This window comes from Stylophora pistillata, chromosome 2, assembly GCF_964205215.1.
Source record: "Stylophora pistillata chromosome 2, jaStyPist1.2, whole genome shotgun sequence".
Classification (NCBI taxonomy): Eukaryota; Metazoa; Cnidaria; class Anthozoa; order Scleractinia; family Pocilloporidae; genus Stylophora; species Stylophora pistillata.
In genome coordinates this window covers 34,362,952-34,384,706 of record NC_142520.1, presented here as the reverse complement: position 1 = coordinate 34,384,706, position 21,755 = coordinate 34,362,952, and the positions used below count along the sequence as shown (strand labels likewise).

Sequence of the window (21,755 nt, the reverse complement as noted above, 5' to 3'; positions counted from 1 at the left end):
AAACTCTTTGATGGCAAGTTAGTCTTTTAACTTGTTGAATAAATAAGAATAAATAAGTTAGTCTTTTAACTTGTTGAATAACACGTTTATTATTCTTGTTAGAGAAACGTTTTGTACAAGTATACTGGTGTCACTGATTTGGTATTTAATACTTAGGCATCTTTGGATAAACACGAACACGAAATTGACTTCTTCACCGCAAAACTCATGCGCTTACCTCTTTTAAGACAATGCAATATAAAGTCTTATTCATGATCTATCATTTATGTACCACCACTTAGGCAAGTCTTGAAATCTTCTAGTCGACCTTTCATAACTGAACACACGACGAGTCCTGCGTGATGGCCACCTTGAGAAACTTCATCCCAGCCCTCTCACTTTTATCGGTCTTCAACTTCCTGAGTGAGCCCCTTGCTGACCTTCTATTGGTTAATGTGGCAAGCAGTCTTTACAAAGCCATGGTCCTGCGCAGTGTAACACGAACCCATCGCTGATTCAACTTGAACGTAAATACAAATCGGTCGGGGTAGTACGAGTACTTGTTGACCTTCAGGAACTTTGTGTTTTTGTATTTTACTTCCGTCAGTGCATCTCCAGATGTCCCTTTAATCCCGTAACAAAGAGACTGACGCGCGTACCTTCTAAAATATTATTATTTATTTATTATATTACTATTTCATTTTAGGTACATTAAGGATTGTATGGAAACATCCATCTTTGTTTTGATCTGCAATTCCAGAGCCTTTATTGACCTCTTTTGAACCAGAGTCTTCATTAACCTGTTTTGAAACAGAGCATTTATCTGGCTCTTTTGAGCGACAGTTTTCATCGTTGTAGTTCCTAAGAACTGCCATTGGAAGTGGTAATGGTAACCATAAATGATAGAGCCTCAAAGATGTGCCATGGGTTTTGATACGTCGCAGTCTTGACAGGGATGACAAAGCTGCTTCTGAAAGATAGAAGCTACCATCATTGGTGAACTGGCTTTACTACACCTACTCATTTATACAAATATCATTTATTTTAGTTAAATGCATTTGATGTGAAATATAAGTAACTTCCCACAGCTGATAAGAATGTCTGTTCTAACTACCTCCTTGATGAGTAATGTAGTAATATTGCAAAAAGAGGCTACATGTAAATCAGTTTTGACAAAGAGGATTTGTATGACAATCAAGAGCTGTTTTAGTTTGTCATCATTTCCTACATTCTCATGACCCTAAGCTTTCAATTCAGCAGTGATACTGTAAGGAAAAATTAGATGCTGGTAGTCTCAACCTAGGAACTTTTACCTGGTAAATTTGAGCAGTGAGTGCAGTGTGGATAAAATCTTTGCTGTTGTCCTCCTCTGACCAACTTATTTAGGGGCATATGATCCCCAACATAAGACGTCCACCATCGCCTTCCACAGGAATAGCAGCCATGTTTCCTTCCTACACAAAACACATTGATAAAGTGCTGTAAATATGGTGATTATATTGACCCAACTGGGGATAAATGCCCAGTGCTAGCAATTTCCAAATGAACAGGACTTTTCCATTGCGCGTAAACGAATACTGTTGACAGCAAGACTCACCTAACAAACGAAGTCTCTTTAATTTTTCAGCAGCAGATGCATAATCCTGCCCTTTAGCTGGAATGTACTTTCTAGCAAATGCTCCTGGATGAGTCAAACTGCTTGGCAACACTGATCGAAATCGTCCTCCCAGGATTTTAATCACGACTAAACTCCCAAATCCACAAAGTGGAACATCCTCGGGACGCACTAAAATTGCTAAAGAATATTTGTTGAGAGTATGCACATACGCATAAAGTTTACTTGGTAGAATTTTTATGCCATTCCTTTTCTTCCATCAGTACAGAGGCTTAGCCTATGATAGCCTAGGCGATTTTCATAAAGCTATCGAATACCATGAGCGTCGTCCACAAATTGCAAAAGAAGTGGGAAACAAAGCTGGAAAAGGAAGGGCCTATGGAAATCTTGGAAATGCCTATCATAGCTTAGGCGATTTTCATAAGGCCCTCGAGTACCATAAGCGTCGTCTACAAGTTGCAAAAGAAGTGGGGGACAAGTTGGAAAAGGAGTGGCCTATGGAAATCTTCGTAATGCATATTGTTACTTAGGCGATTTTCATAAGGCCATCGAGTACCATGAGCGTCGCGTACAAATTGCAAAAAGAAGTGGGGGAAAAAGCTGGAGAAGGACAGGCCTATGGAAATCTTGGCATTGCTTATCTTAGCTTAGGGGATTTTCATAAGGCCATCGAGTATCATGAGCGTCACCTAAAAGTTGCAAAAGAAGTGGGGGACAAATTTGGAATTGCGACATCACTGAGTAATCTTGGTAGCGTTTTTGAAGAGCAAGGATCTTTTTCGAGAGCCCTAGATTGCCTTAGTTCCAGTTTGTCAAAGTTCAATGAAATAAGAGCTCATCTCCAGTTTAAAGACGAGTGGAAAATTAGCTACCGAAATACGTATAATAGTGTATACGATAGACTGTGGCATCTACATCTAAGACAGGGTGAAGTTATGGATGCCTTGCGTGTTGTCGAGGATGGGCGGGCGCGGGCCCTGAGAGATCTCACTGAGGCAAAATATGGGTGTCAATGGGTACACTCTTGGTCTCACTCAGTAAATTCGACTGGTCCTTATCTCAGCTCCATTCCATCAACAACAGTTCTTATAGCCCTCAGTAAACAAGAAATTATTTCTGGGTTATAAGGAAGGATGAAGAGGTCGCCTTGAGAAGAAAAGAGATTGGTGACTATGAATCAGAAAAAGACGCCAGAACTTTCATTTTGACTTTAAACCAAAATGCCTTGAAAGAAATTGGTGTACGCTCGGGCGTTAAAATCGAAAATCTTTCGCTTGATGAGGCGCGTGGCGTGGAATGGTCGACTGAAAGGGCCCCTTTCAGTGATTCTTGGCGTGATTTGCCGAAAGGAAGCCTAAGGAGCTTTTATGACTTCATCATTGCTCCTGTCACTGACCTGGTTCATGGAAATGACCTCATAATCGTTCCCGAAGGTCCACTTTTTTTGGTACCTTATGCAGCATTGATGAACCCAAAGCAGGAGCACCTGTATGAGTCGCTAAGGATCAGAGCCATTCCTTCTTTGACTACTTTGAAATTACTTACTAATTGTCCAGCTGACTTTCATAACAAGACCGGCGCAATGCTAGTGGGTGATTCAATGCATAGAAGAAGTTCTTTATGAAAGAAGAAAGTTGTGTGAGCTGCCATATGCAAAGAAAGAAGTAGAGATGATTGGCAGAATCCTTGAAACGGCTCCCCTCAACGGAGAAAACGCCACTAAATGTGAAGTTTTGCAGCGAATATCCACGGTGGCTTTAGTGCACATCGCTGCACATGGAAAAATGGAAACAGGAGAAATTGCCTAGGCACCAAACCCTGTTCGGGAATCCCATCATCCTGATGAAAAAGACTATTTGTTGACGATAGCGGATGTGTTGGAAGCTGAACTGCAGGCGAGATTGATTGTATTGAGTTGCTGTCATAGCGCTCGTGGGGAAAAAAAGGTCGAGGGGGTAGTTGGCATTGCTCGAGCATTCGGAAATTTAGGCGCTGGGTCCCGTTCTGTTTTGATATCCATGTCGTCGATTGATGACGAGGTCACTTTCCAGCTCATGAAACATTTCTATGAAGAACTAGTTAAAGGAAGGAGGGTCAGTGAGTGTCTTCACTAAGCCATGAAATGTATGAAAGAGTCCGAAAGGCTCAGGGAAGTAAAGTTCTGAGCACCATTTGTTCTAATTAGGGATGATGTCACTCTTTAGCTGAATGGAGCCGATGCAGTCTAGATGCTGCTCAATGTAAATATGACTTGTTTAAGTATTTTTGAAGGGCAAACAACGGTAGTACTAAATGTATAAAAACAATTAAGAATGGCTGCCTGTAAGGATCGAGAATCGTCCGTCAGCGACCATTTTGGTGAATTTCTCATATTTTGCCCAACGATACCTTTTGGTAAACTGTTTTAAAAAATCAAGTTTAAAAGTTCCGACGAGTGTTAATTTTTCAGAAATTTGCGAAAATTTGAAAACGCGGTTTAAGTGCGGTTTTCCGCCTGGCAAATTGTCCAAAATTCACTGCAAAACCCAAGCTCCGTTGAAGCCTTAAAATGAATTCAGTTAACACCAAACTTCACACGTTTTAAGAAAAAGTCTTCCCATTCATTTGTGTTATGTTAATTTTTGCGTACACAGCTATATTGTGATTTTTTTTTTTGTCCCTTAAGCAACACCCTCAAAAAGTGCTGTACATGGGGCGAAAAATAGGTAAAATTTAACGCGATAAAAGTATACCTGGTACATATTTTTTTAAATTTTTAATAAAATGTCATTATACAATACCTGAGTAAAATTTGAGGCTTTGGATCGGAACGCTTCCTTTTGAAAATACCACAAATGTTTGTGTCCTGAGCGAGCAAAGACATATATTGTGTAAACAAACGCTAATCTAATTATTCCCTGCCAGGTAGAAAAAGGTTTTGAAATCAACTTTAAGTTTGGAAATTTTTAGCTATTATGCCACAAGATATGAGAGTTGCGTGAGGGCAGAAAGAAAATAAAATCAGTGTCGAAAATGTACATACGGTTGTTACATCGATCACCATTATGCAAATTACAACCTCAGCTGTAGGAAAACTATATCTCTTGCTCAGTTTGTTGAATGACTCTTAAACAATTCAATGGTTGTTTTTCATATATATATAGAGATAATATGTATATATTGATCAATAATTCCTGAGAATGTAGGGGGAGAACAGCATTCTGTACAAGCATTTCAGTGTACCAATGCGAATTATTTCTATTTATCATAACCGACGTCCGATCCCAGCAAACACGCACCACATGAGACCCTAAATGGGCTGTCATAGATATACCAAAGACTGAAAAAAACAAAAACTTCACTCAAGGTCTGATAACCACACGATAACACTTTTACACTTCAATCTCAGATTTACTACAAAGGGCAAAGGATATTGCGTCGGTATACCCAGTATACTGTGGGAAAGGAAGATTCTCGTGTTTCTCTGAAAGAAGGCTGGGCTCTCAGAGTAATAAAGAAGGCTTACAGATTCAACGAAAAACAAAAGTCGTACCTTCTGTCTAAATTTCGAATAGGGCAGACGACAGACCACAAGCTTGACGCTGAGGTAGTTGCTCGAGATATGCGGCGTGCCCGGGGCACCGATGGTGCACGACAAGAAATTTCCAGTCATCGGAATTCCTCACAACTACCCAGACCACCTCTTTCTTCTCAAGACAGAGTGCGTTAGTACGCCAATGAGATGCTGATGACAGTGATATCCGAGCAGCTCAGGAGGAGAGTAATTTTAGCGAGGCAAAGGAGACTGTCACGTCAATACAACTTGACCATCCCCTGATCTACGATCAGTACGATCTTTGTAAAATGGCGCTAAAGGACTCTTTGAAAATCTTGAGGCTACCCATGTTGCAGTACATGTGTGAAGATCTTGGCCTCAATATACCATCAAAGCCCATTCGTAAAAAGGCCCCGTAATTGGCTCTACTGAAAGAGATTGTCAGCAAATGTACTTACCAAAAGTCATCATGATGCTGACTTTCTCTTTTGTTTAGCAGAATAGGAAAGTGAGGAAGAAACGAATGAACGGCGTATCGTTCCTAATCGTCAGTTAGTGGTTATCTTATTTTTTAAAAATGCACGTAGGCCAGATCAGAAATTGTTGCGTTTTGTTTTGTTTTTCTTTTAATCATGCCAGTATGGACCCTCACTTTTCTTTTCTGGTCTTCACGTCAGTAATGAAGTTTACTCATCTGGTAGCCGAAATATGCAAACTGACGGATGCGGGAGTATCCAACCTACATTTCTATCCGCTCATGTTTTAATGCGGGATTTCTTTCTCTAATTTAACAACGTCGTCCTTTCAGTTGCGGTTTTTTAAACGCGCGTATGTTCAAGCACTCCCAAAACTTTTCCAATTACGTTACGTTGCGTGACATTAATAATTACCAGGAGAATAACACCTGTTCTCCTGTATTACATTGCTTTGAAGGTCATAAGGCGCCTTTCTTTGTATTTATACTTACAGAAATTGAATTCTCATTGTAAAAGATAAAAAGTATTTAGATTATCAGTGTGGAATCAAGTCTTAAGTAGCTTCTTTCGAATGTATCTTTTGCATTACTTGAATGTGAGAAGGTGGTAATGTAATGTGTACTTCACTTGCAGATTTTTCAGCCCAAAAATGTTTTGGAGAACCTTATCAAACATCTTGCAAAATGTTTGACCTGTCTCTCTACATTTTACAAGCTATAAGTCACTACAACGGAGACCGAATTTAATTTGGATATTCAACAACTCAATATGGTTAAATTACCTAGTTATTTGTTTACACACTTTGCATAATTTTGCTCGCTCAGGTCACGAACACTTCAGACATTTTCGAAAGGAAGCAATGCGATTCAGAGCATCAAAAATTGTACAGTGAATGGAAATAGCATTGTTTGACGAATATATTGTTAAAAATCCAAAGTGTCAGTTAACAGCTACATTTTTTTCGCGCGAAATATCACCTGTTTTCAACGCCATTTTGCGTAGTCTTTAAGGATGTTCTTTCAAGGGCTTAAGTGATCCCAAAATCGATGTGCCCGAAAAAATATACTCACCAGAATTGAATAAGAATAGCTTTCCTTACAACGTGTGAAGTTTGACTGATTTTATTTTAAGCCTTGAGCGGAGCTTGGTTTTCGCAGTTAATTTTTGACTGTGCGACATGCGGAGCCTGAACTCAGGTAACCTGAAACCGCGTTTTCAGATATTCGTAAATTTATGAAAAGTTAAGAATAGCTGGAACGTAAAAACATGATTTTTGAAAAGGGTTTACTGAAAGGTTTCTTTGGGCGAAATATGAGCAATTCACCAAAATGGTTAAAAGAGTCGTTCAACAAAATGAGCAAGAGATATCATAGTTTTCCTACAGCTGAGGTCGTAATTTGCATAATGGTGATCGATGTAACAACCGTATGTACATTTTCGACACTGATTTTATTTTCTTTCTGCTCTCACGCAACTCTGAATGCATGATTTCCCTTTCACCTAATATCTTGTGGCATAATAGCTAAAAATTTCCAAACTTAAAGTTGATTTCAAAACCTTTTTCTACCTGGCAGGGAATAATTAGATTAGCGTTTGTTTACACAACATATGTCTTTGCTTGCTCAGGACACAAACATTTGTGGTATTTTCAAAAGGAAGCGTTCCGATTCAAAGCCTCAAATTTTACTCAGGTATTGAATAATGACATTTTATTACGAATATCTAGTTAAAAATTTAAAAAATTATGTACCAGGTATACTTTTATCGCGTTAAATTTTACCTATTTTTCGCCCAATGTACATCACTTTTTGAGGGTGTTGCTTAAGGGACAAAAAAAAAAATCACAATATAGCTGTGTACGCAAAAATTAACATAACACAAATGAATGGGAAGACTTTTTCTTAAAACGTTTGAAGTTTGGTGTTAACTGAATTCATTTTAAGCCTTCAACAGAGCTTGGGTTTTGCAGTGAATTTTGGACAATTTGCCAGGCGGAAAAACCGCACTTAAACCGCGTTTTCAAATTTTCGCAAATTTCTGAAAAATTAACACTCGTCGGAACTTTTAAACTTGATTTTTGAAAACAGTTTACCAAAGGGTATCGTTGAGCAAAGTATGAGCAATTCGCCAAAATGGTCGCTGACGGACGATTCTCGATCCTTACAGGCAGCCATTCTTAATCAGAAAGCAATGTATTTCTCGTTTGACGTTACAAACATTACGTAGCATGGTAGAAGTGTCATATATGGTGGACTGAAATAATTGACTTCCTTAGCCACCGGCATAAGCTGCACAATTTAAGAGCGAATGTTACCAAAGGTCAAACATTTGGTGGCAACAGTCAAAAAATCGATTCGGCTCATATTCTCAAGTTAGGTAGGCCTTATGGTGAAACAACGTACTGCATACTTCGTTTGGCTGAATATCGATTTATTTTCGAGAAAATCAATAATAACTAAGTTTTGACCAAATGCCGCCTTTGAAGCTCAAAATCTCAAACAAATCTCGGAGCGTCCCGCTACGAATTGAAATCACTTGGACCGATAAAAACTACCAAATCTTGAAAAACAACATCACTACATATGTTGACAGCAATTTGAGCGAGCAATTCTTGATCGTTTATTTACACAATCTAATTCAATTTAACCGGCCTTCTTCTAGCAAGATTAGAAATCGGTCAAAATTAACCCGTTATTTAACTATGTGCTATACAAAACAATCGACTAAAAATCTGGCTTTTGGAAGGCAAAGTGTGGTTCTTTTCGATCTCCAAAGGATTTTTCGGGGAAGTGATTCAGTGCGATTTAATCAAATTTTAAAGTTGGATAAAATGAGCTGATTTGACGATGCCGTCAGTTGTTCGAAAATGTTCACATTTACACACGAACTCAATTGTTTCGCATTTTACATCCAATCTACAGCTTATTTAACATAATATCATCTTACCGTCCATATTGCTGTATCACAAAAGGGGATTGCAGTCCTAAAATTGTTGCATTGCTCCCTCAATAGCAATAGAACTTGGCAGATAGTCAACACATCCTGATTGTTTACAAAGCGTATCTCGGGGTTTCTCTATTCCCATTTCGTTGAAATACTTCGCGTAAGAGATCTTTGTTTAAATATAAGTCTACAACCGAACCGTGAACCAAATGTAAGCAGAATGTTGCTAATTAACGCTAATTAATTCAAAATGAGGTCTACTGAAATAAAACGCAAAAATAAAACATTGGACTATGAAGCACGTGGCTACAGGAACTGTCGAAACAGGAGCAACAATTATCTAACTCCGATCATTATTCAATGTATCATAATTGAATGTTTCATGGTACTTTGGGGGATAAAGCTCATTTTGGGACAAAAAATTAGCGAAAGATCTGCAAAGGGCATAGCCCATCATACATCAATGCAGATGTGCAACAAAGAAAAGTTTAGTGTTTGCATATTTGTTTAATTAAAGGAAGTTTTATAAGGGTCAAGCCTGGAAAACCACAACTTTCGCTGAAATGTTTGTAAAAGCCAACGTTCAACAGCTTTATATTTATACTACTTCTTCTCCAGAGGCTACTGTGCCTTGTTAAGTTACTCGTACCGGTAGTAAGACTACGACCCAGGTAGCACGTTCACATTTTTCATACCCACCTTATCCCGGCAGCGGTCCTAAAAAAGCTCACATCTGGAAATAAACCATTTCTGCGTATCTCGAAATGCTTCGAGTAATCATTGCACCAGCTGACACAGCAGACTCGAGTGCGAGTCGATATACCAGCATCAAATACTTGCATGTTGGAAACAGTGGCTTTGAAAAACCAACTCAACTAATTAGTTATTTAGTATTCTTGCCCAAGAAGGTAGCCAAGTTGTGATCTATCCCCCTCAAATATGGTCGGGCCCAAAGCCATCAATGCATTAAATGGAGAAATATTACAAAGCGTGGCTGATGCTGAATGAGAAATTTAACATAAGCCTGTTGTCTGGTCAGACCAGAATGTTCACGCCCATCGGGAAAAGATTGACATCTAGATTTAACCAGAAGAAAGAAAGTAAACAAACCCATGTTGTGCCTATCTCCTTAAATCTTTCCTTCCAAGATAATAAATTTAAGTAGTGAATGACTACTTCTTGTAGAAGTCCAAAGCCAATCAATGCAATGAATACTTCTACAGATTCGAAACTGGTGCTTCGGAAATCGTCTTCTCTTGAATCCTGATAAAACAAAGCTTATTATTTATGGAAGTCGACAAAATCTGAATAATATCCCGGTTATTCGTCTCTCCCTCTAAGGAAAGGAACTAATACCGGTGCACGTCGTTAAAGACCTAGGCGTGACTTTTGACTCGAGCCTTACTTTTCACGAGCATATTGTTAAAACAGTCTCCCCTTGCTTCTCAAGTTTAAATTTAGCTCAATTTAATCGTGTTAAGCACGTGTTTGACAGATCGACCTTATTGATAATAATTAACACCTTAGTTTTAAGTAAGTTATTTCATTATTCCTCCGTCTGGTCCAATGCAGCAGACACTAACCTCCTCAAACTACAAGCGGTCCAGAATCTTGCAGCCCGAATCATCTTTGGTCTCAGAAAATTTGACCACGTGATTCCGCTCCTGAGAGAACTGCACTGGCTACCTATTAAATCTCAGCTATATCTCCGTGACGCCGTACTTGCTTTTAAATGTATGATCGGCTCCGCTCCTACTTATCTCTCCTCGAAGTTTCTAACACGTGGTGAGATAAGTGGTCGCACGACCGGAAGCTCCCAACTTCTTTTTATACCCCTGTATAGGACTAAATCTGGACAAAGGACTTTCTTTTATCGTACACTAAGTCCCTCACTTTTGGCGAAGTCCGTCTTGCAAGTCAAATAGGCCGTGGGAGTTCCATGATTGAGGATGAAGCTTCCATGGCGCATCGGCGTCACTCCAGGAGTTCTCCGCGGCGCGCTAACATCAATTTTTTTTTCACTGATTCTTTTTACTCGCGCGATTGACTTCGCCATAAAGGAGGGACTGCTCGCAGTCTAAACCATAACCACTCTAGAATCAGTTGTTCAGTTAATGATCCTGGGTAAATATCCAGAACTACGTGACCTTATTTACATCGCGCAAAATTGGAGTTTTAATTGAAAAACACATTGACAAATTGCTCGTAAGAGGGCCGTCCATGATAGGGCGATAGAAGCCGGAGAAAGAGTTTATTTCCCTTCGAGTAGTCCTTCGAGAAGCCAAATGAAAGTGCAAGGATCGAATAAAAAGAGAACGCAGCAATCACATCATAAAATGCCTATTGCACTTATTTACTGAATAGGTCCGGCCTCCAGGGAGATTATTCAGCCATCGATCATGACGCGAGGGCCTAATTGCGTTCAGCCTTCATGTCATGACTTGTAGACAAATGTGTTTCACCGTTCTGCCCTCTTCTCAACAAGAACATTTTTATATAGATGTGTTATAACGAAAGATAAAGAGTTTTGAAGGGCCAATAAATTCTCAGATATTTTTCCGCTAGATAAAACTAAGAGTTTCGTTGGCATTCCTTTGCACTGTAATAACGATGAATCATGTTTTACGTTGCGGAGAAAGCGGAAATTCTGTGTGGATCTCAGCCAAAATTTTTCAAAAGAAGTCTGCTGGTGGCACTAAAAGAAATTCAAGAAGGGCATCGTGTTTCATAGCTGCATTATTTAAAAATGTTGTGGTCTGTTGAAACTTCCTCTTTCAACGCAACTCAAGTTCAAATTACAGTCAATTAGTTTCCAAAGATCTAAATATCGATCTTAAAAAGCGAAGGAAGACTACGACACTCTCAGGTAAAACAGAAAAATTACCTTCTGGCCCTGTTGTCTGTAAGATAGGACAAATTTGAACCAACCACATCATTTTTGGCACTTTTATAACCACTCCAATGTACTATTTTGAAAGAATAACTGGGTTAATTGGATCAGGGAAAAGGGCTATTAATACTCAGTAAAGGAGTGGGTAGTAAATAAGTCAATTTCACATCATATTAATATTTGTTTCTTTTTACACGCCTTAGGGGTGACGACCCTTACATGTAGCTCTGTTAATAAGTAAATAGTTATATTTTTTTAAACATTGCCAGGGTACATATTCTTTCCTGCATAAGATATCTAACTGGTGAAATACGAAAAACCTTTGAGATATATCCCAATTAAGACCTATAGACGAACGCGCAATGGGACTCTTTACTTTTTTAAGCGGTGCCTTATGCTTAAGGGAATTGGTTGAAAATAATCAATATTCATATTTTGATGTCTTTTTTTATGCATTATGGGCGGCGACCTTTCGCTCTGGTGAAATAGTTGATATCCTTTCCCGAGTAGGCCGATCTAATTGGGGAAATACGTAAAAACCTTTTAGCGTAAGCCCTAATTTAGAACTGTAGACAAAAGTGCAAGGAGATTGATTTAGTAGCCATGTCCTTACGGCCCGTGTCATATCTAACACACGCCTCTTCCCATTAGCTTTACATTAGTGCATCTGCAGTAATCGTGTTCCGCTGTTTTTCTGTTGAAGACCACATATAAATTTCAGCATTTCATTTCAAATGAGATTGACCACGATGGTGATCCAAGAGTTTTCTCATTTACTAGTTCTCTTCTTCCCGTTGGTACTGTTTCATTCAGTGATTACTCAATACAACAGTGATACACGTGAAGTCTCCATCTTTGGGATGATGCGACAAAAGCACATCTTCAAGAAAATTACTGGAGCCGCATTCGGTGATGTATGTTTACGAGAATGTTATCGTGACATCAGATGCCAAAGCCTTAACTATGTGTTTACTCAGGACAAGTCTGAACTAAGTAACCACACCAAGGAAGCCAGACCTGCAGACTCCATACCCAACTCTGAGAGATATTATTTCAGACGAGACATGGAAAGAGGTGAGGAATGAGGTAAAATGATACGACTACCTTCCTAAAGGGAAAAATACAGCGGTTTTTTACTTACTTTCTAGCTATTCTCGGTGCCATTCCAGAGCTGCCTGCAGACTCGTGTAAGGAAATCAAGGTAAGCGCACTCTGAAATCCGTCAGAAGGAGGTCATCTCGGGCAGATTTCCGATTACGAAATCCGAGCTGCCCCGACTTGTCTTCGTGATGAAGGACCCATTTAGCATTTTAGATCCGTAGAACAGAGTAGAAACGAACACATACTTCGTGTTCGCTCATGAATTCGAATTCGCCGTAAGATATTTTTTTTTTTTTCATTGCTTACCTATTTTACAGACTCCACAAAATTTTTGCGATGCCTCCTTTTCACGGATGGCCGATCACAACTACAACAGGAAAGCGCACTCCGAAATCCGTCAGAAGGAGCTCATCTTGGGCAGATCTCCGATTACGAAATCCGAGCTCCCCCGATGTTGTCCTCGTGATGAAGGTCCTATTTAGCATTTTAGACCCGCAATACAGAGTAGAAAAGAACATGTACTTCGTTTTTGGTTCTGAATTCGTATTTGTGTTAAGATATTTGCATTTTTTTCCTTGCTAACCTATATAACAGATGCCTCCTTTTGACGGATGGCCGATCACAACTACAACATAGTGACACCTCCACGAAATCTGTCAAAAGGAGGTTGTGAAAACACCAGAGATCATCTCGGGTAGATTTCTGATGATGAAATCCGAGCTCCCCCGATGTTGTCTTGGTGATGAAGACCCTATTTAGCATTTTAAGCCGCTAAATAGAATAGAAAGGAACACTTACTTTGCTTCCGCTCATGAATTTTTATTAGCGTTAAGATATTTGCCTTTTTTTCTCGTTGCTAACCTACATGACAGATTCCACAAAATACATTTGACGCCTCCTTTTCACGGATGGCCGATCACAACTACAACGTAATGACATCTCCACGAAATCTGTCAAAAGGAGGATGTTAAAACACCGGAAATGATGCTTTGAATACGAACTATCGTCGCACGAAATAAGGCATTGTGAACAGAAAAACCTTTTCTTAAATAAAGCTTTTCAGAAAAGACATCTAGGTATATGGTAAAATCAGTAAAAGCAACCACGCCCAAAAGTACTAAAAATCTTCAGGATTTCTGATGAAATGAGTTTAACGCAATTACGTTCAGAGTTTAAGCGAGATATTGTTATTTCTAATATGGTAATTGATTAAAAAATTGTACATTACCTCGATTGGACGGAGATTTAAGTATGAATATAATGTAGCAGAGCGTACTTAGGGAAAGATCTACAAGAAACAGTTTTTAATGAATACGTTTCAACAATTCTTTTAGTTAACTTGTGCATGGATAATTAATACATACTTAGATGCATTTTACTTCGATGATTATCTTAACAAACGGAAAGTTCAGAGAATCAGTTTTTAATGCTACATGTTGAATTAATGGTTGTTTTTCTCTTCCTGCTTAAGGGCTCTTTCGCAGTTTGGACAACGCCAGTTTGCATTTGAACCTTCCAAAATAGTTGTTGAAATGCATTTCCTGTGAAAAAATTCCTTGCAGCTACAACATTTCACACAACGAGGAGACTTCGAGTCTGACTCTTCCCTCGGCATTCTACACTCGCACATTACCGAGACCTCTTGAAAAAAAAGTGGCCTCCCGTCTCGACACTCGGGTGCTTTAGAGAGGGGAAAGGCGTCGAATGACCCACTCTCCAGGCTCTTTAAAATATGTTGTCTTATCAGCTTCCTGTCGAATGTCAGATTAGACTGAGGATTGAGGCCATGTAGTAGCGACACCAGAAAAGCAATAGCATAAACTCTACAGTTATCGTAATTGTTCTGCTATTGCATATTTGGTACAATGACCCTAAAACTAGTTCCTTCCTCGTGTATAATTGATGCAATCTGTTTCTGCACCAGGGCTGCAACTCTTCCTGAAAACAGGCCGGGTGTCGTACAGATAAACTACCGAAGGAGTGTAGCATCCTACAGTAGATACCAACACCCAATGATGGCTGCCATTATTCAAGATTTGTAAGAATTGGCCTTTCCGAACAGAAAAATTAAAAATCGGCCCAAAGTTGTATTTTCCAATCCTCTTGCTTGAGGGAACTGCTCTCTCAGAACAGACTGGGCTGCACCCACAATATGGTCGGTGAGCCAGTCTCCAGTTGAGATGGTGCTAATGTCCTGTTCTGAGAGATGGAATTTCCCGCCCTTTGAGGCGCTTCTGTAAGAGATCTTTACAAATTCTACTTCATCATCTTTTTCGTTTTTTGTGGGCCAGGTTTGTGTTCGTTTTGGCCTTTACTGCAGGGATGATGCATGTGTTTGCAGTGCTGGTTGTGCTGGAGGTTGTGTCATGATGGAGTAGATGGTGTTTGCGTTTGCGGTGCTGGTGATACATGCGGTCGTGTGGTCGTCGCCATCATAAAATTGGAAATTTTGTTCAGAAAGCGAAATTATCGATTGGAATACGGCCGAACACTGAATACGAATTTAGTGGACAAACAGATACTTTGATATCTCGGACGATAACAAATTTCCCGCCTTTGCGAGTTTGGACCATTCAATTGTCCGGTAGTTAATCGACCGTAACATTTATCTTTCTCTCCGTTTCCGGTGTTTTCACATTCTCCTTTTGACAGGTTTCGTGGAGGTGTCACTATGTTGTAGTTGTGATCGGCCATCCGTGAAAAGGAGGCATCGCAAAAAGTTTGCGGAGTCTGTAAAATAGGTAGGCAATGAAAAAAAGAACAAATATCTTACGGCTAATTCGAATTGATGAGCGAACACGAAGTATGTGTTCGTTTCTACTCTGTTTTGCGGGTCTAAAATGCTAAATGGGTCCTTCATCACGAAGACAACATCGGGGCAGCTCAGATTTCGTAATCGAAAATCTGCCCAAGATGACCTCCTTCTGACGGATTTCGGAGTGCGCTTTCCGGAAATCAAGGCGAGTGGATGTGGACAAGCGGTCAGCGGTAAATACTGGTTGAATTTCATTAAACCTGGCAAACTTGTCTTGGATCACTGTGACATGAAGAACGGAGGTAGAGTAACACAATAAAGCAGAACGGATTGCTAGGTAGGATCGTAAGATTAACCGTCAAGGTGAGAGTTGACCTGAAAAAGACTGTAGGTTACCAGTTCAAGAAAAGCTTGAATTCTCAAATAATTTCTTCTCTTTTTTTAAAAATCGAGTTTCCAGATGGGATTTGAACCCACGACCCTCCGTGATCTAGTCGGATGCTCTAACCACTGAGCTACAGGAGACTCTATGGTGAGCAAGGGTCAATTAGTGGGTTTTGACTGGAACCGCATCACGCGGCTACACAGCCAAACATCAGCTAGCGCATATAAGCTCACTAACAGCATCACGCTGTCACATTAAAGCATCACATGCATTAAAGCATCACATGCAGCCAACCAGCCTCCAAAGTGAGCATGTAAAGATGAAAATAAACAATTTTTAAAAATCGAGTTTCCAGATGGGATTTGAACCCACGACCCTCCGTGATCTAGTCGGATGCTCTAACCACTGAGCTACAGGAGACTCTATGGTGAGCAAGGGTCAATTAGTGGGTTTTGACTGGAACCGCATCACGCGGCTACACAGCCAAACATCAGCTAGCGCATATAAGCTCACTAACAGCATCACGCTGTCACATTAAAGCATCACATGCATTAAAGCATCACATGCAGCCAACCAGCCTCCAAAGTGAGCATGTAAAGATGAAAATAAACAATTTTTAAAAATCGAGTTTCCAGATGGGATTTGAACCCACGACCCTCCGTGATCTAGTCGGATGCTCTAACCACTGAGCTACAGGAGACTCTATGGTGAGCAAGGGTCAATTAGTGGGTTTTGACTGGAACCGCATCACGCGGCTACACAGCCAAACATCAGCTAGCGCATATAAGCTCACTAACAGCATCACGCTGTCACATTAAAGCATCACATGCATTAAAGCATCACATGCTCACTTTGGAGGCTGGTTGGCTGCATGTGATGCTTTAATGCATGTGATGCTTTAATGTGACAGCGTGATGCTGTTAGTGAGCTTATATGCGCTAGCTGATGTTTGGCTGTGTAGCCGCGTGATGCGGTTCCAGTCAAAACCCACTAATTGACCCTTGCTCACCATAGAGTCTCCTGTAGCTCAGTGGTTAGAGCATCCGACTAGATCACGGAGGGTCGTGGGTTCAAATCCCATCTGGAAACTCGATTTTTAAAAATTGTTTATTTTCATCTTTACATGCTCACTTTGGAGGCTGGTTGGCTGCATGTGATGCTTTAATGCATGTGATGCTTTAATGTGACAGCGTGATGCTGTTAGTGAGCTTATATGCGCTAGCTGATGTTTGGCTGTGTAGCCGCGTGATGCGGTTCCAGTCAAAACCCACTAATTGACCCTTGCTCACCATAGAGTCTCCTGTAGCTCAGTGGTTAGAGCATCCGACTAGATCACGGAGGGTCGTGGGTTCAAATCCCATCTGGAAACTCGATTTTTAAAAATTGTTTATTTTCATCTTTACATGCTCAATTTCTTCTCTGTCTATTTTAGAATGTCAAAACTATCAAAGCCTAACAGGGGCAGACAGAAGGATCAATTACACCAATCAAGACACGATTTGTGATAATGGACTTAAGGGTTGATACCGTTTTAAGGGAGCAGCCGGCGCAAGAATGCCTACCTCATGTCCTCCTAAATACCGATGTGACTCCCATGTACCCGCTTGGGTTAATAGTACGATTCTAGCATATGAACTTGTTTCATTAATACTAGTTATACATTTTATTAATACCATATATACATTTTCGTAGTATAGGTAATTTATTATCATCTTATTGCTCTAAATTATTGTGCTTGTCAGCGTTTTTTCCTTTGTATATATTTTCATCCAACATCTTTAACTTCATAGTAAAGTTATTTGGTTAGTATATTCATAAAATATTTATTGCCTGCAAGGGGAGCCGTAAAAAAAGAGTGTAGGTATCTATTAGACGAGAACAATCAAACTCAGGCTTAGTTAATAGTATTCAAAGAAACTGCTCACGTCATTGTACCTTCACTTTGCTTGTCATTTAATCGATCACTCAGCTCTGGCACCATGCCAAAGGAATGAAAACTGGCCAACATAGTCCCTGTTTTCAAAAAAGGCGATCGTCAACTAGTAGAGAATTATCGACCAATATCTCTACTACCCATAGTTTCTAAAGTATTGGAAAGATGCATTCTGAATAACATCCAAACTCATCTATACAAACACGTGGGTAAACATCAACACGGCTTCTTAACAGGAGAATCTTGAACCATCAACCTCATCGAAACATTGGATCGTATTGACCGCCTGCTTGATAGAGGAAGTCAGATTGACGTCATCTATCTGGACATGTCAAAGGCCTTTGACAAAGTGAACCACGCCCAACTCTTGTCTAATATTTGTATCTCTGGTTTTGGAGGAAAACTATACGAATGGTTCCAGTCGTACCTCACAGGTCGTCTCCAACGCGTTAATGTTCTGGGCGCCACATCTGGATGCATTACCTGTTACATCAGGAGTTCCCCAGGGGTCCATCTTGGGACCCGCTCTATTTCTGCTCTACGTAAACGAACTTCCGAACATGGTCTCCGAGAGCGAAACTGTAATGTTCGCAGATGACACCAAATTGTACAAAGAAATAAGATCTACTGATGATGAAATTGCTCTCCAGATGGACTTAAATAATATCGGATCTTGGTCCACAGAATCGGGCTTAGAATTTAATGAGACGAAAAGCCACCACAAGTCCAGCACACGTAAAATCATGAACTTGAACTTCGAACTTTATTTATTTCACACTATCAATCGAAGTTAATATACATTGAAAAATAAGAGAAAGAGGGAAGAATAATAGTAATATTTGGCTATAAAGATAAGTTTGAGAGGTGCGCGGTGTCCAAAGTAGCAAAGGCCTTCTAGTTGGACACCGTAATGGTCATATAAATAGATAAATGGATAGCGGTGACATAATTTCCTCTGATTGACTTTGATCTAAGCTTAATATCCTATCCTATCTCAGAAATATCGTCAGAGTATGACCTGTGACAAGGCCATTCGCTCTGCAACTTTGGCGCCAAATTTAAGTGTTAACGTCAGATTTCTTGCCCCCCCTCCCCCCCTTCCATTGACTGATCCATTTCAGTCTTGACTTGTCCGTTTTACTGTTGTATTTTGCAATTCGGCGCGCAAAGTAGGCTGTTTTGTTTCGTGTCACGATAAATCAGCTTTGATTTCGTTCAATCATTTCCAATTAGTTGACCAATCCTTCATTGACTGAACAGCTCAACAGAGCACTTGACCGTTTGCTGTCATACCTGATCATTCTTTGTATCGTAATCAGATGGCTTCTCATCTAACCAAACTGATTCTTATTAGTTTGTTCCATCTTAATATCGGTGACCGCTCCATTTCTAAAATTGTTTAAAAACATTTACTGCTTGAGCAGACCATTCAACACAAAAACACCTATCTTGTTGTCGTTAGACAAGCATTTCTCAATCATTTATTCCATTTCGCAAACCATCACTAAACCATTTAAGTTTGGTATGTACCGTTTAATAATCTTGTATTTTTGGTGGTGACGGCCGCCCATACATTCAGGCACACCAACGTGTGCAAACTGTGGGAAACCGGGAGGCCGGCAAACCGTGATAGAATCAAGTCTTGTTCAGTGCTATTTTAATTACAAACCGCAAATGGAACAGCGTAATGTAGAATGGCACAGCGTACATACAAACAGTGTAGCGTTGCGTGAAATGGCTCAGCGTGATGTCGCATGGCACAGCGTACACACGAATGGTGTAGCGTTACGTCACTAAACCGTTTGTGTGTACGCTGTACCATTCCACATTACGCTGAGCTATTTCACGCAACGCTACGCTGTTTGTATGTACGCTGTACCATTTGACATTATGCCGTACCATTTGACATTACGCTGAGCCATTTCGCACAACGCTGAGTCATTTCGCACAACACTACACCATTTGTGTGTACGCTGTTGCGCATTAGGTTCAATTTACATCACTATGCTCCTCACATTTCACGCGACCAAGCAATTGACGCAAGGGACGGGTACAGGGGGAGGGGTTGTCTCTTCGCTGCGTCGGCAGGCAATTAGTATTTAGTAAGTTCTTCAGGAGGTATCAAAGTAATATTTGATGAATGTAAGTTAATCGGTCTTAAAAAGTGATAAAAAATTATCCGAGCGTTGGAAATACATCACAACAAAGCGATGTGGGGTGTGTTCAGCGAAAAAATAGTAGAAAATGTTATTGAAATTTCGGGAGGCGGAAGGGCAATATTTCAACAGATCTTGGCATGAAATCTTGAATTCTTCTAAATGGTTAAGATATAAAAATTGATGAGGGTTTTAATGCATACTAGGCCACCGATGCCAGATACAGTAGCGTCAGTAAGAATCTTTGGTAGTTTGAGTCAGTTACTGATGCAAGATTTGTTAATGCCCTAAGAACGCTAAGGCTGTTTGCGTCGATCTTTAGTGATTGCTGTCATGCCGGGGAAATAACTGATTGCTGTGGGTTGGAGGGCGAAAAGCTGTTATTAATCGTCTAGGACAGAAAAGAAAGATCTAGGAAAATTTCTTTCATTTTCAGTGTTTTCGAGAGGTAAAATGATTACAAAAGTCTTTGCGACTCATTATTACAAAAAACAAGTCCTCTAGTTTTTCCTTTTTCATTTTGTGTATCGGAATCTAGTTTGTTTCCCTCAGGTGAGGTGAGAAAAACAGATAAAATAAGAAACTATTGAGATGTCAATTAAGAGTCAGGCTAGATAGATAGATAGATAATAATCTTTAGACAGGGTGCGTTCTCAAAGAAGTGGTTTTCAGAACGGCCCTGTAAGCATCCACCCACCCACCCACCCACTCTGCTTTAGAGAAGATTGAGGATGTAGAAACAATCCTGAACGATGAGGGAACCCATACCTCTGAATGGTATCAACAAAGCCTACTCAAGTGTAACCAAGATAAATTTCAAGCTATGAGTCTAGGACTAAGACACAAGAAAAAGAGAATGAACCTAAATATAAAGGACATTAACATAAAATCAAGTTCCGGGATTGATCTTTTGGGAGTGGCAATTGATGATGACTTGAACTTTACTAAGCATATCAATAATGTCTGTACTAGGGGGGCAAGGAAAGTAGGAGTACTTATCAGGTTTAGGAATTTAATGCCTACTGAAGCTAAATTAAGAATTTTTAAAGCTTTTATTTTACCCCAAGTTACATATTGTCATATAGTATGGCACCATTGTCGCTCGTCAGACGAGAGAAAGCTTGAAAGGCTGCCGGCGCGTGCAATGATGGCTATTTACTGTAACAGGGCTAGCACTTATGAAGCACTTCTAGATAAAGCAAGACTTCCAACGTTATGTAATCGCAGACTCCAGGACATGGCTATATTTATGTATAAAGTTAAGACTAATTTAGGACCACCATATATTTCTGAACTTTTTAGTTGCGGTATAAGTAGGTACAATCTCAGGAATGCAGACGATTTCTCCTTACCAAGACAACACGGTTACATAGGGAAGACATAGCTTAAGGTACATGGGACCTTATATTTGGTCGAAGCTCCACAAATCAATCGAAATGGCTGACTCTCTAACTGCCTTTAAAAAAGCAAGTCAGAGTACTTGACCTATCAAATGTTATATCGAAAAATAATTGTGAAAATTGTGAGTTATGTAAAACTTAATTTTATCAATTTCATATTGTTTGTATATAGTTTTTCTTCTTATCATTATTATAATTATTAGTTTAGTTTACATAGTAGGTGTCCCCAATTAGTTTTTACTTGTAAAAACTAGAACGATCGACACGTTAATAAAGTTATTCATTCATTCATTGAGAAACTAATTATTTTCAGTCATGGTCCTTTCTACATAATACTAGTCTTGTGCTATTTCTTCCTGGAGTTTTCTTGAATGACTGATTTAGTTCCATGATCTGATGACGTTTTGCTACTCGTACTGAGGCCATGCCAATCCAGTTTTAAAGCTGATAATACTTTTCATGTGGCTCTTGTTTCACAGCTCGTAAGATGTTACTCCGGTAGTATGATTGAAATATTAACTAGTTTCCAGTTATATTATAGAAAGTAGGCGTTGCCATCGGTAGACCCTTCTCCAAATACGAACTGT

At 39.7% G+C, this 21,755-nt stretch overlaps 2 protein-coding genes across 4 annotated transcripts in view; one reads left to right on the top strand and one right to left on the bottom strand.

The window, feature by feature from the left end:
• Nucleotides 1-21,755, top strand: part of LOC111345147 (uncharacterized) — a 251,351-nt gene that overhangs the window by 42,236 nt on the left and 187,360 nt on the right. The window lies entirely within an intron of this gene.
• On the bottom strand, nt 672-1,998 carry LOC111345153 (uncharacterized). The gene is made up of 4 exons (XM_022952430.2): nt 1,912-1,998; nt 1,577-1,847; nt 1,293-1,433; nt 672-949 (listed from the first exon to the last, which is right to left on the bottom strand). Exons 1-4 carry the CDS (start codon nt 1,996-1,998, stop codon nt 672-674), a joined length of 777 nt encoding a protein of 258 aa, XP_022808165.2.